General features: G+C 34.7%; 1 protein-coding gene across 1 annotated transcript in view; it reads left to right on the forward strand.

Moving 5' to 3' along the window:
* Positions 1–13,682, forward strand: part of LOC148942136 (voltage-dependent T-type calcium channel subunit alpha-1H-like) — a 386,818-nt gene that overhangs the window by 296,583 nt on the left and 76,553 nt on the right. The window contains exons 17-18 of the mRNA XM_089103241.1: positions 2,713–2,906; positions 6,618–6,754. Coding sequence (XP_088959367.1) covers positions 2,713–2,906; positions 6,618–6,754 — 331 coding nt within the window. The remainder of the gene's footprint in view (positions 1–2,712; positions 2,907–6,617; positions 6,755–13,682) is intronic.

Genomic DNA, 13,682 nt, shown 5'->3' on the forward strand with positions numbered 1-13,682 from the left:
CCGTCTTCCCGGATATGACAAGCTCATCTAAAAGATTTTTGCATTGTACAAACACGGGGGGTTTTCACACTTTATTTTCCAATTCTTGCTGTAATTTGATTATATTTTGGAGATTAACATTCTCGTTGCGCAGGAGGTTTGCGTTTTCTTCTAATAGCTGATGATATATGAACTGAACTCGCTCACAAATTTCAAATGCATAGTCCCTACCTCCTGGAATTTTTTTAACCTTGCTGAAAATTCCTTTTAGGGTACTAATAGCGTAGCAATACTTGTTTCATTTTCTACACCTAACTGAACAACGGTATCATCAATGGTGTGACTATATCATAAATTTTCCATCATTAAAAATACGATTAAAATCCCTTCATGGCTATGTATATCCATAACACGAGACCCAAACACAATTTACATCCTTTTCACCAGATGTTTACAGAACAGGTATCAGACCTAGACTCCAAGACATGGCTTATCTATTTTACTTAGTGTGACTGCTGACTTTAGAACGACCAACGTCCATACAATACACAATTTCCTATATTTCAATATCAAGTATAGATCAAATAGATTTATCTTGAGCAAATGATTAGCCAATTTTTTTAAGGCCTTTGATGCATTATTGTGCTGATTTTTTGTGGGCCAGGTCTCTTAGCCATAAACGAATGTTGTCTAGACCAAAGACAGGTGGATTCTGGTTTCCGTAAGGAAGCCTACTTCGTGGTGGTTTGCGAAGCCGAAAAAAACATTTTCTGTGTATTTTATATTCTGGGCTAGATATTAAATTCTGACGATCCAACAATATAAAGCTGGGAAACAAGGTATGTGAAGTTATTAACCAGCAAAAAGTCCAGCTGCCTTACAGCTACTGACCAAAGATATAAGTTGTTGGTTGTCATAAATTTTGTCCTCCCTTCAGTGGCGGATCCAGAGGGGGCGAGGGGGCTCCCCCCCCCCCAACGTAGTCTAAATTAGTGTAATTTAATTAATTAACTCACAGTTGCGTTAATTAAACTTTATCCTAACACAAGTGTATTGAATCAATGTATTTCCCCCCTCTAAAAAGAATCCTGGGTCCGCCCCTGCATCCCTTTGTTGACGTTTGAATTCAATAAAACATGCTCATATAACAAGAATATTAAGCATTGCTTTTGCTTTCTGTGGGTCAAAAAGAATACGATCATTATCAGCATAGTCATGGCTTGTAAGGAAAAGGTTTTGACCAATCTGAACTTCTGGATGCTTAATTACCTAATTTGTACAATAGTTAAACAGTCAGAGAGAACAGTCAATAGTTAAACAGTCAGAAGCTATATTTTTTAAACTTAGCCAAAATTCTTCATTGTCTTTGCCGCAGCCTCACACTCTTTGGCCTACACTAATATATGCCATAAGGATTTCAGACAAATGAACTTTCACTCCCTCGATTGCTGTGTTTTCCCCAAAGAGTCTGACCAAAAAGTTATGCGAAGACAGCCATGATACCTACAATAATTAGAATCAATTAACTAGTTAATAAGGTGAAGTGCAAAGATATCATCAACGTGTTTTCTACTTGTTTGGCAGACAGCCTGGTTTTCCCGGGTGCTTTTTTCCCTTATATCTCTAAGGCTGTTCAGTGACCACCTAAAACTATTTTGTTGTAGTTTATGCTTGACGTACTCGAAAGTAATATATGTAATTGGTTTTGCCGGTTTTCTAAGTTTAGGGGAAATGACTGATGTTTTCAAGTCCTATAGGAGTATGTTAGTGCTGCAAACTTCTATGATGATGCCATAGAATTGTATTTGCAGTCAAGGCCATACCCAGGATTTTTTTTTCTGGAGAGGGTTTTACTCAAAGATTTTTTTCGGGGGGGGGGGGCTACACAAAACAAACCTCAAAAAACGCATACAAAATTTGTTTATATCCATTTTTGTTACGTTTTTACGAGTCAAACAAACATTTCAGGGGGGAGGGGGTTAAACCCCCCCTTCCCCCCCCCCCCCCTCTGGATACGGCCTTGATGACAGTGAACTCCATTCACCGCTTATTTAGTTCTTGGGAGATACCGTCATTATCAGGAGCTTTGTGGTTCTTCTGGGCTTTGATTACTTTGAGCATTTCATTCATTATTCTTATTTTGACAAACTGCGCTTTATTGTTGAAGTGTCTTTTGTAATGAGTTGCCAACAAAACTACTTAAAATGCTTATCCGACGAAGTGAGGGAACATTTTATCAATAATTCACAGGTCAAAAACCTGAAACATGATAATACGGTAAGGTCCTTAGCGATTTAATGAAAATTATACTAAATTTTGTTTGAAAGAATATCTTTTTATACCCTTTTACATGAATGGGTTTTACTTCAGGTTCTTTTTTCTTGATTTCATTTGGGGGAGGGGGGGGCTACAATATTGAAAATATATTTATATAAATTTTCTCTATTGGGGAATAATGCATAAATGCTTGCGTGTGATCGTTTTCACAGTTGGCAGGGGGGGAGTGTGAGAAGCTTGTTTATAAAAAAAAAATACGCTGCTATTTGACAGCTGAGTGTACATTCTTTTTTTTGTGTTTAATGAAGGTTCCAAAATTAACATCAATAATAAATACAGAAAACTCACTCAAACTGGAATGTAAATTATTCCACGACTTTTTGTCAGATTTACAGCTCAAAGTAAGCAGAAGTGTTTTTTTTTCGCTGATTTTTAATGTTTTTTTTACTTTTTCAGTTTTCGTAGATGGTGCGCATGGCTTGTAGCAGAGAAGTGGTTTGATCATGTGATACTATTTTTTATTGCCTTAAATTGTGTTGCCCTTGCTATGGAGAGACCAAACATTCCCCCTAAATCTGCTGAAAGATATTTCCTAACTATTTCTAATGATATTTTTACTGCTGTGTTCACTGCTGAATGTGTTTTTAAAGGTAAGTTGTGCAGCTTTAAGCAGAACTTTTATGTGCAGACATTTTATATTGCTTGTTCACACGAATTGCTACGAAAAAATTTAGCCGTTTCTGATGGACAGAAAATTTTGTTCTTAATTTATATTCTCAATAATTCTAAATAACATAACTAGATTTCATCAAAAAAATTGAACAATGTAATTATATCACATGCTTAGAGGTACTGCTTCTCATCAACAATAGAGCGGGGCTCAGTTGCCATAACTAACAAGTCAGTTGCTGGAGATATTGCGCTCCTTCTACTTAAGTTAATACATTAAAGTGTCATAGTGCTTTAATGAATTAATGGGTAATTACAAGCGTTTTATTCATCCATTACATTTTAAAACATTTGAATAGAACATTTTATTGTTTAAAGCAAATGCAGGTCAAAGAGCTTTTCTGATTTTCATGTATTAAAAAAAAGTACTTTCACGTCATTCTAGAATGGGAAGAAAACATTGGAAGAAAAATTATAACTTTAATGTAAGGGGCAGATGGTTAAGAGGGAAGGGGATAGCCCTTCTCTCATACGGAGAGAAATTAAATATAGTTAAGTGATAATTAAACTTTTTCACAGAGGGTGGAGGGTTGAGGGGTCGGTTGCCATTCTTATATGAAGAACGATTTTTTTTTTCACTTTTATATAAGAAGAAAATAGGATGAAAGGGAATACTCAGTTGACCAGAAATAAAGTTTTCTATTAGGTGATGCAAAGGTAGTTACAAATCATTTGACTATAATGAAGAAGGTAAAGTAATTGTAAGCGCCTTAATGCTAGGCTCTTCGACCAAAAATCCCTTTTTGGGGACTTAGAGCTGTCACTAGAAAAGTTATCTCAAATTTCTTTGAGGGGTAGCTTGAAACAAAATTATTTCCGTTAGATGTGGAGAGTCAACCTTATTTCTACCCGTTTTTGGGGAAATTGACCCTACTTCGAGAAATTGATCAGATATTGAGAGGAACATAGCCTCTGACCTTTTCCGCAAAAATGACGTCCCTGATATTCATGATCAACCTAACTCGCTAGTCTAGAGAAATTTACCGGTTTTCAGTAAAGCAAAAATGAAACCTGTACTTTTTGAGGCATTTAAGAGAGCCGTTAAGGGAGCCAATTTTTGTCTGTGATAACTTTTTGCTTTCTAAAGTATGATGTGATTATCATTTTAGATTTAGTTTATTCCTCCACTGTAACTTTTTTGAATTTTAATTTTAACTTGGTTATTCATTTTAATATTTATTTATTTATCAATAGTAATCTCTTCGTTTGGAGTTTGACTTGATTAATCATTTTAATTTCTGCGGGTTTTAAGCTTCATTTATTAATTCATGGTAATTTCTGTTTCTATAGGTTTGAATTGTTATATGACTTCATTTCCACTCGTTTTACTTATATTTGAATTATATAAACTGATTATTTTTGTTTTAATAAGTAACACAGTTTTATCAAGTCTAAATTCTAGGAGAATCTGTATGTTTTTTTTTATTTGCTAAAGAGCTAACATTTTGGATTGCAACTTCAATTTTAGGCAAAACTTGAACATTCATTCGAAATAGTCGATTAGCCATAATTCTATGCATCAGGTCGGGTATCAGGATCCACTGGTTCACATGTTAGCATATTTTTATATTTCCATATCTTAAAAAATATTTTGTTCGACAATGCCGGAAAAACAGCCAAAAACGTAAATTTATCCTAGGAATCTTAATACTTACTACCTCAGACAAGGGGAACGCCCTCTAATGTTTGATTGAGGATGACCGATCATTGTCTGTTCATTATGGCTACACACAGCCTTTCAGAGTAATAGTCTTGGAAAATACATTTTTAAACTGTCAATTAATGTCTCTTGGGAAATAGATTGTCTTGTGGGATAATGTATTTTAGCATTTATTCATTCACTTAGTAACGGGCCTAGGTCTGCAGGTTTCAATAACTTGGGAAATATCCTAGATAGTTTGTATGAATTTGCATATGTCTGCATACTACTCCTCTCGCTGTCAAATTATGCATCTGCATACAAACCATGAACCGACCATTCTGTCTCAATTTTCGCTCCTTCTCATTTACCATTAAGATGGCGTAAATTACCGTTCTCGGAAAAGATTTAGTAACATCTCAAGGTTTACACTCCCCCTTTTTCACATTTTTATGGACAGACAACATTCTCAATAAGCATCATCTCTGGATAACATCTCCTGACCAAACGCTCTATATTTCTTCATTTTTTCTTGTGAAATCGAATACTTCCAATTCTCTAAGGATTATTTCAGTTTTTGCCTTTGGTAATGAACTAGCAAATGGTTTTCTGGAAATAGCTCGCTTTCATTCTTTGAAACAAAAAGTGAGGAGACTTTCATTTCGTTGCTTTCTCAGCCATGAAAAGAAATCCTAATTTTGAATGTTTTAACACCCCTATTTTTTTACTAATATATTTCATCAATAGCATCACTCATGAAGGGGCCGGGAGGGGTTCAGATCCTCTCTGAAATCTATTTTTTGAAAAATTATAACTTTTTGTTTACATATTTGATATAAAGAGGCGCGTTTCCCATCATAACAGGTACAGACGGGTTATTATACTTGTTTGTGATTGACATATTCAAATTTGGCGAAAAGAAGAAAAAAACTATAGTGTATCAAGTTTGAGTTTATTTTATTCTTTCTTTTCTTTTCATAGCGTTTGTGTGTTTCTCATTTTCTAGGCTCTTTTCTAGTATGTTTTGAAATGTTCAATATAGTTTCATTTTCTATTTATTTTTCTTTGGTGGATAAAGGCTTAATGGTGTGAACTCAACATTTTCGGATATTTATCAGTGTTTATATTGGAAAGCTTTTTTCAAATTTCACTGTCTTAATTCAGAAGCTTTACTAGTTTTATTTTTTCTTCCACTTTAAGCATAAATCGAAAAACAGTGCGAGTAGTAATCTGTTTAATTGGCATTGAAAGTGTCACTTTTTGCGACATCTTAGTAAAAATTATTTTGTGTTGTATTTGTTTTTTCCTCTTTTATAATTTTATTGTTTTATGATTAACAAGTATTGCCTTTCTGTTTTTCCTCATCCCTTGCTGTATATAAGTATAACTGGGCCTAGCATGGGCTTTTCTATATTGTTTATCTTTCATTTTTTATATTTATTAGCACAATTGATAGAATGATATCACTTTTTCAATGACATATCATTCCACCAATTGATAGAAGAAAAGAACAAATAAAAATTTAAGTTTCTAAAAACAAGACTGACCAATTTTTTTCATTGATGTTTCGTTTTTAATTCTCCATTTTTTAGTTCAAGTTTATTTATGAAGTTTTCTCAATGTGATAATTTTGAGGTTTGATGATTTTGATCAGATTCTAAAAAGTATTTTTGTAGCAAAAAAATTAGCAGAAGCACGTTTTATGAAATTAACTCTTCATTTTCTGAAGACCTTCTTGCTAAGACTTCCTCCCATGATGTTTCAAAAATATAATTTTATACCTATTCATAGATCGTCCCTTTGAGATAGGGTGAGATTACTGTTGCCCTTTCTTGTATTTTAAGTTTTTTCCAGATCATGTGGATAAAAACTATAAGCACTTAATATCTCCAGGAAAAGGGGGAAAAGACTTCTGAAGCACCGTATTTAGGGAATATAAGATTTTTCAGTCTAGTCGGTTTTTGTGTGTTTTTTATAAACTCTTTTATTTCAGTTGTTGCTTGGGGTTTCAGCAATTACATTTCATCAATGTGGAACAAAATGGATGGGATTCTGGTCCTAATCTCTTGGATTGATTTTATATTAGCCTTATTTTCATCTGCCAGTCCGAAAATTTTTAACATATTGAGGGTAAGAGCTATCTATATTAAAGGTCTGCATATTCCAGTTTTTTTTTGCTACTTCAGAATCCTTTTATTGTTGTCAATTTATTGATGGTTAATATTTAGCACTATAGGGAATGAAGAATCTTATTTTTGGTGGGATTGAAATATTAAGGTTTTTCTTTGAACACATGAAGAAAAAAAAATTCTGAGTTTAAATATATATATATATATATATATATATATATATATATATATATATATATATATATATATATATATATATATATATATATATATATAAGTAATGTGCTAATAAGCACCACGGAACCTACAGGAAAACCTACAAGAATATGGTCAAAAGTGTAATAGATTGAAAACCTACAAGAAAATATACATTGGAATTGCGCAAGAAAAACCCATGGTTGTGTCATTAAACTCACGCGTGAATATTTTAAAAGTTGGCACACTATAATGCATGTTATGAAACTAAAGTCGAGGTTTTTTAAACTTGGCAAGGTTTTTGTTTTTGATAAGAACTGCACATGGTTGTATCGTTTGACGTAGACATTTTTTAGGAGCCGATCATGTACTTATGGAAGGTTGTTCAATATACAATAACTTGATTTGTGGTTGGGATTTGAATAAAAGGAATATGTGTATTAATTTGGAACTTTCAGAGAGTGCTTAAAGGGAAAGTCAATTCACCAAAAGGAAATATGTGCAAGCTCAGGCTGGGGTTGAGTTGCACGGGAGTTGAGTTGCACGGAGGGTTGAGTTGCACGAAGGTTCAGTTCAAGGGGGTTCAGTTACACGGGGGTTTAGTTAAATGGGGTTGAGTTGCACGAGGGTTCAGTATCACGAGGGTTCAGTTGCACGGGGGTTCAGTTACACGCGGGTTCAGTTACACGGGGTTTAGTTAAATGTGATTGAGTTGCATGGGGGGTTGAGTTGCACGAGGGTTCAGTTAAAGGTTGTTCAGTTGCACGGGGGTTTGAGTCATTTTTACGGGGTTTGAGAGACTCTGTTGCCTGATTCCGTGTGGTTTTAGTTTACTTGGTGCCCATTAAAAAAACGATAGAAATAGTTATTTCTTTCAAAAATATTTTCCGATGTAACTAAAAGGCATCTGTCTTTGTAATTAGAGAAATGCTCCCTTGTGGAAAAACGGGCATCGCAAGCTTGTGTTATCTTAGAGATTAATGCGTAACTCGAGACATCTTGGTAAAATTTTTAATAGAGGCGGTCTCCAAAAATATTTAGGATTCATTAACTTTAGTGTTGCCAGTCAAAAGCTATGAGTTTGAGAAAATTACCTGATTATCGAAAAATGAAGAAACACCTTCCAGTTGCACGGGGAGTTGAGTTACACGAGGGTTCAGTTAAAGAGGGTTCAGTTGGACGGGGGTTTGAGTCATTTTTACGGGGTTTGAGAGACTCTGTTGCCTGATTCCGTGTGGTTTTAGTTTACTTGGTGCCCATTAAAAAAACGATAGAAATAGTTATTTCTTTCAAAAATCTTTTCCGATGTAACTAAAAGACATCTGTCTTTGTAATTAGAGAAATGCTCCCTTTTGGAAAAACGGGCATCGCAAGCTTGTGTTATCTTAGAGATTAATGCGTAACTCGAGACATCTTGGTAAAGTTTTTAATAGAGGCTGTTTCCAAGAAGATTTAGGATTCATTAACTTTAGTGTTGCCAGTCAAAAGCTATGAGTTTGAGAAAATTGCCTGATTATTGAAAAATGAAGAAACACCTTCCAAAAGTCGACAGGAATGGGATTGTCTTGAGGGGGGGAATTTCCATGGAAGAGGTGGAGGGTATTTTTACATGAAAACAACTTCAACCGTGCCCAGCCCCCCCGCAATCACGAATTAAATTATAAAAAAAGTTTCTTCAATTGAAAGTAAGGAGCAACATCAAAACCTAAAACCGGACAGAAACTAGAGGTTGTTTCCAAAAGATTTAGGATTCATTAGATTTAGTGTTCTCAGTCAAAAGATATGAGTTTGAGCAAATTGTCTGATTATCGAAAAATGAAGAAACACCTTCCAAAAGTCGACAGGAATGGGATTGTCTTGAGGGGGGAATTTTCCATGGAAGAGGTGGAGGGTATTTTTACATGAAAACAACTTCAACCTTGCCCAGCCCCCCGCGATCAGAAATTAAATTATGAAAAAAGTTTCTTCAACTGAAAGTAAGGAGCAACATTAAAACTTAAAAACGGACAGAAAATAGAGGCTGTTTCCAAAATATTTAGGATTCATTAACTTTAGTGTTCCCAGTCAAAAGCTATGAGCTTGAGAAAATTGCTTGATTATCGAAAAATGGAGAAACACCCTTCAAAAGTGGACAGGAATGGGATTGTCTTGAAGGGGGAATTTTTCCATGGAAGAGGTGGAGGGTATTTTTACGTGAAAACAACTTCAACCGTGCCCAGCCCCCTGCGATCAGAAATTAAATTATAAAAAAAGTTTCTTCAACTGAAAGTAAGGAGCAACATCAAAACTTAAAAACGGACAGAAAATAGAGGCTGTTTCCAAAAAGATTTAGGATTCATTAACTTTACTGTTGTCAGTCAAAAGCTATGAGTTTGAGAAAATTGTCTGATTATCAAAAAATGAAGAAACACCTTCCAAAAGTCGACGGGAATGGTATTGTCTTGAGGGGGGAATTTTCCATTGAAGAGCTGGAGGGTATTTTTTACATAAAAACAACTTCAACCGTGCCCAGCCCCCCGGGATCAGAAATTAAATTATAAAAAAAGTTTCTTCAACTAAAAGTAAGGAGCAACATCAAAACTTAAAAACGAACAGAAAATAGAGGCTGTTTCCAAAAGATTTAGGATTCATTAACTTTAGTGTTGCCAGTCAAAAGCTATGAGTTTGAGAAAATTGCCTGATTATCGAAAAATGAAGAAACACCTTCCAAAAGTCGACAATAATGGGATTGTCTTGAGGGAGGAATTTTCCACGGAAGAGGTGGAGGCTATTTTTACGTGAAAACAACTTCAACCGTGCCCAGCCCCCCGTGATCAGAAAATAAATTATAAAAAAAGTTCCTTCAACTGAAAGTAAGGAGCAACATCAAAACTTAAAAACGGACAGAAAATAGAGGCTGTTTCCAAAAGATTTAGGATTCATTAACTTTAGTGTTGCCAGTCAAAAGCTATGAGTTTGAAAACATTTCCTAATTATCGAAAAATGAAGTAACACCCTCCAAAAGTCGACAGGACTTGGATTGTCTTGAGGGGGGAATTTTCCATGGAAGAGGTGGAGGGTATTTTTACGTGAAAACAACTTCAACCGTGCCCGGTTATAAAAAAAGTTTATTCAACTGAAAGTAAGGAGCAACATCAAAACTTAAAAAACCTACCAAAAGTCGACAGGACTGGGATTGTCTTGGGGGGGGATTTTCCATGGAAGAGGTGGAGGGTATTTTTATGTGAAAACAACTTCAACCGTACCCAGCCCCCCGCGATCAGAAATTAAATTATAAAAAAAAAGTTTATTCAACTGAAAGTAAGGAGCAACATCAAAACTTAAAAACGGACGGAAAATAGAGGCTGTTTCCAAAAGTTTTAGGATTCATTAACATTTTCAACTTTATTTTTTTTTTTCTTTTTGTACATATCTTAAAATGTCAAAATATGCTTACGGTTCTAACAATTGTGCTCTATGAATGGTCAGAGACACGATGTGGCTTTCCCACTGGTATTCTGTGACCGGTTATGGACACTACCTAGTCTATTGCATGTATTAAATCAGTATTTTTTACGCAGTGGAACGATAAACACATAAGTCATATCTTAAAAAAAAGAAGTGAAGATGGAACATTTTAATAGAGTGTGTTCACATAACATGGTTATTGTAGCATTGAATGCCGACAAGGAGAAGTATTTAAACTATGAAACAAGTACAAGTGGTAGCACTATTGGAAATGTATGCATGCATTGTCATGACAGCAAGGAATTATATTTTTTTGGAATACCGAAAACTGTTATGATGGTGGTTATGCGAGATTAAGATCTCCAGAGATGATTTCACTCAAAGAGAATACTAACATAAAGATAATTGTTGATGATAGAGGACAACTCCTTGCTACTGCTGCAGGTAACACATTACCTACGGATACATCCAATCATCAGCTTTCGGGTATTAGCATTCAACGGAAGGCTAATAAAAGAAAGGCTTGACTGGAAAGAAAGGAAAGGAGTATCCAAAACTGGACTTAAGTTTCACATTTGAACTAGAGAATTGTATTTTCCATAATTTTCTTAAAAGAAACTAGAGTTTACGATCAAAATACCCTTATTAGCTCAGATTTTAAGGAAATAGTTTTATTTTTCGATCCAAAAATAGACTTAAGTTTCACATTTGAACCAGAGAATTGTATTTTCCATAATTTTCTTACAAAAAACTAGAGTTTACGGTCAAAAACCCTTAATAGCTCAGATTTTACGGAAATAGTGTGTCTGACAATAGATGTACGCAAATTCCTTTTCTTACATCTCTGATGTTTTAATGGACATTAAAAACGCTTGATATGCTAGCTTACTCTAAAAAATAATGAACACCTAACAATGTAATATTTTTAATGAAATAATGCTATGTAGAATATTAATACAAAAATATATTATGATACATTATTAATATAAATGATTATCTTTGGACATTTTGAATCTGTTCCATAAAATAGTCCACCAGGTTCTCTCTTGATATTGTAGCTATTGTCTTCTCTTAGTTCGTAATCAGTAGAATAATCATTATTCCATTTTGAATCATATACAATTTTTACTGGTGTCTCATGAACAGGCTCAATTTGCTTTTCGTCTTTTGTATTATTTGATTCATTGACTGTTTGATCAATGCCAGTAACGTTTGCTGGTGCTTTGTTTTTCATCGTTTCTTCTTTATATTCCGTAGTGATATTTTTTGACAATGCCATTTTTATTTTTCTGGCAATTTCATGGGTCTATTAACACATTATTTTTACACAGGTAACAGTTTCGGCACGTAAACAAGATATGGTTTACGATATTAGTAGCAGAGTAAGCCTTTCTTTTATTAGCCTTCCGTTGAATGATAATACCCGAAAGCTGATGATTGAGTGTATCCTTAGGTAATGCGTTACCTGCAGAAGTAGCAAGGAGTTGTCCTCTATCATCAACGATTATTTTTATGTTGGCATTCTCTTTGAGTGCAATCATCTCTCGAGACCTCAATCTCGCATAACCACCAACATAAGAGTTCAATTTTTTTGGTATTCCAAATAAATTTAATTCCTTACTGTCATGACAATGCATGCATACATTTCCAATAGTGCTACTACTTGTACTTGTTTCATAGTTTAAATACTTCTCCTTGTCGGTATTCAATGCTACAATAACCTTGTTATGTGAACACACTCTATTAAAATGTTCCATCTTCACTTCTTTTTTTTAAAGATATGACTTATGTGTTTATCGTCCCACTGCGTAAAAACTACTGATTTAATACATGCAATAGACTAGCTAGTGTCGATAACCGGTCATAGAATACCAGTGAGAAAGCCACATCGTGTCTCTGACCAATCATAGAGCACAATTGTTAGACCCGTAAGCATATTTTGACATTTTCAGATATGTAAAAAAAAAAAAAAAAGTTGAAAATGTTCATGAATCCTAAATCTTTTGGAAACAGCCTCTATTTTCTGTCCGTTTTTAAGTTTTGATGTTGCTCCTTACTTTCAGTTGAAGAAACTTTTTTTTATAATTTAATTTCTAATCGCGGGGGGCTGGGCACGGTTGAAGTTGTTTTCACGTAAAAATACCCTCCACCTCTTCCATGGAAAATTCCCCCTCAATACAATCCCACTCCTGTCAACTTTTGGTAGGTTTTTTAAGTTTTGATGTTGCTCGTTACTTTCAATTGAAGAAAGTTTTTTTATAATTTAATTTCTGATCGCAGTGGGCTGTGCACGGTAGAAGTTGTTTTCACGTAAAAATACTCTCCACCTCTTCCATGGAAAATTCCCCCCTAAAGACAATCCCATTCCTGTCGACTTTTGGAAGGTGTTTCTTCATTTTTTGATAATCAGGCAATTTTCTCAAACTCATACCTTTTGACTGGCAACACTAAAGTTAATGAATCCTAAATCTTTTGGAAACAGCCTCTATTTTCTGTCCGTTTTTAAGTTTTGATGTTGCTCCTTACTTTCAGTTGAAGGAACTTTTTTATAATTTAATTTCTGATCACGGGGGGCTGGGCACGGTTGAAGTTGTTTTCACGTAAAAATACCCTCTACCTCTTCCATGGAAAATTCCTCCCTCAAGACAATCCCATTCCTGTCGACTTTTGGAAGGTGTTTCTTCATTTTTCGATTATCAGGCAATTTTCTCAAACTCATAGCTTTTGACTGGCAACACTAAAGTTAATGAATCCTATATCTTTTGGAAACAGCCTCTATTTTCTGTCCGTTTTTAATTTTGATGTTGCTTCTTACTTTCAGTTGAAAAAACTTCCTTCTAAGTTAATTTCTGATAGCGGGAGGCTGGGCACGGTTGAAGGTGTTTTCATGTAAAAATACCCTCCACCTCCTCCATGGAAAATTCCCCCTTCAAGACAATCCCATTCCTGTCCACTTTTGGAGGGCGTTTCTTCATTTTTCGATACTCAGGCAATTTTCTCAAACTCATAGCTTTTGACTGGCAACACTAAAGTTAATGAATTCTAAATCTTTTGGAAACAGCCTCTATTTTCTGTCCGATTTTATGTTTTGACGTTTCTCCCTACTTTCAGTTGAAGAAACTTTTTTTATAATTTAATTTCTGCTCGAGGGTAGTTGAGAATGGTTGAAGTTGTTTTAATGTAAAAATACCCTCCACATCTTCCATGGAAAATTCCCCCCTCAAGACAATTCCATTCCTGTCGACTTTTGGAAGGTGTTTCTTCATTTTTTGATAATCAGGCAATTT

The sequence above is a fragment of the Artemia sp. Qi Xiang Cuo genome, chromosome 17 (genome assembly GCF_049724085.1).
Source record: "Artemia sp. Qi Xiang Cuo chromosome 17, ASM4972408v1, whole genome shotgun sequence".
Lineage (NCBI taxonomy): Eukaryota > Metazoa > Arthropoda > Branchiopoda > Anostraca > Artemiidae > Artemia > Artemia sp. Qi Xiang Cuo.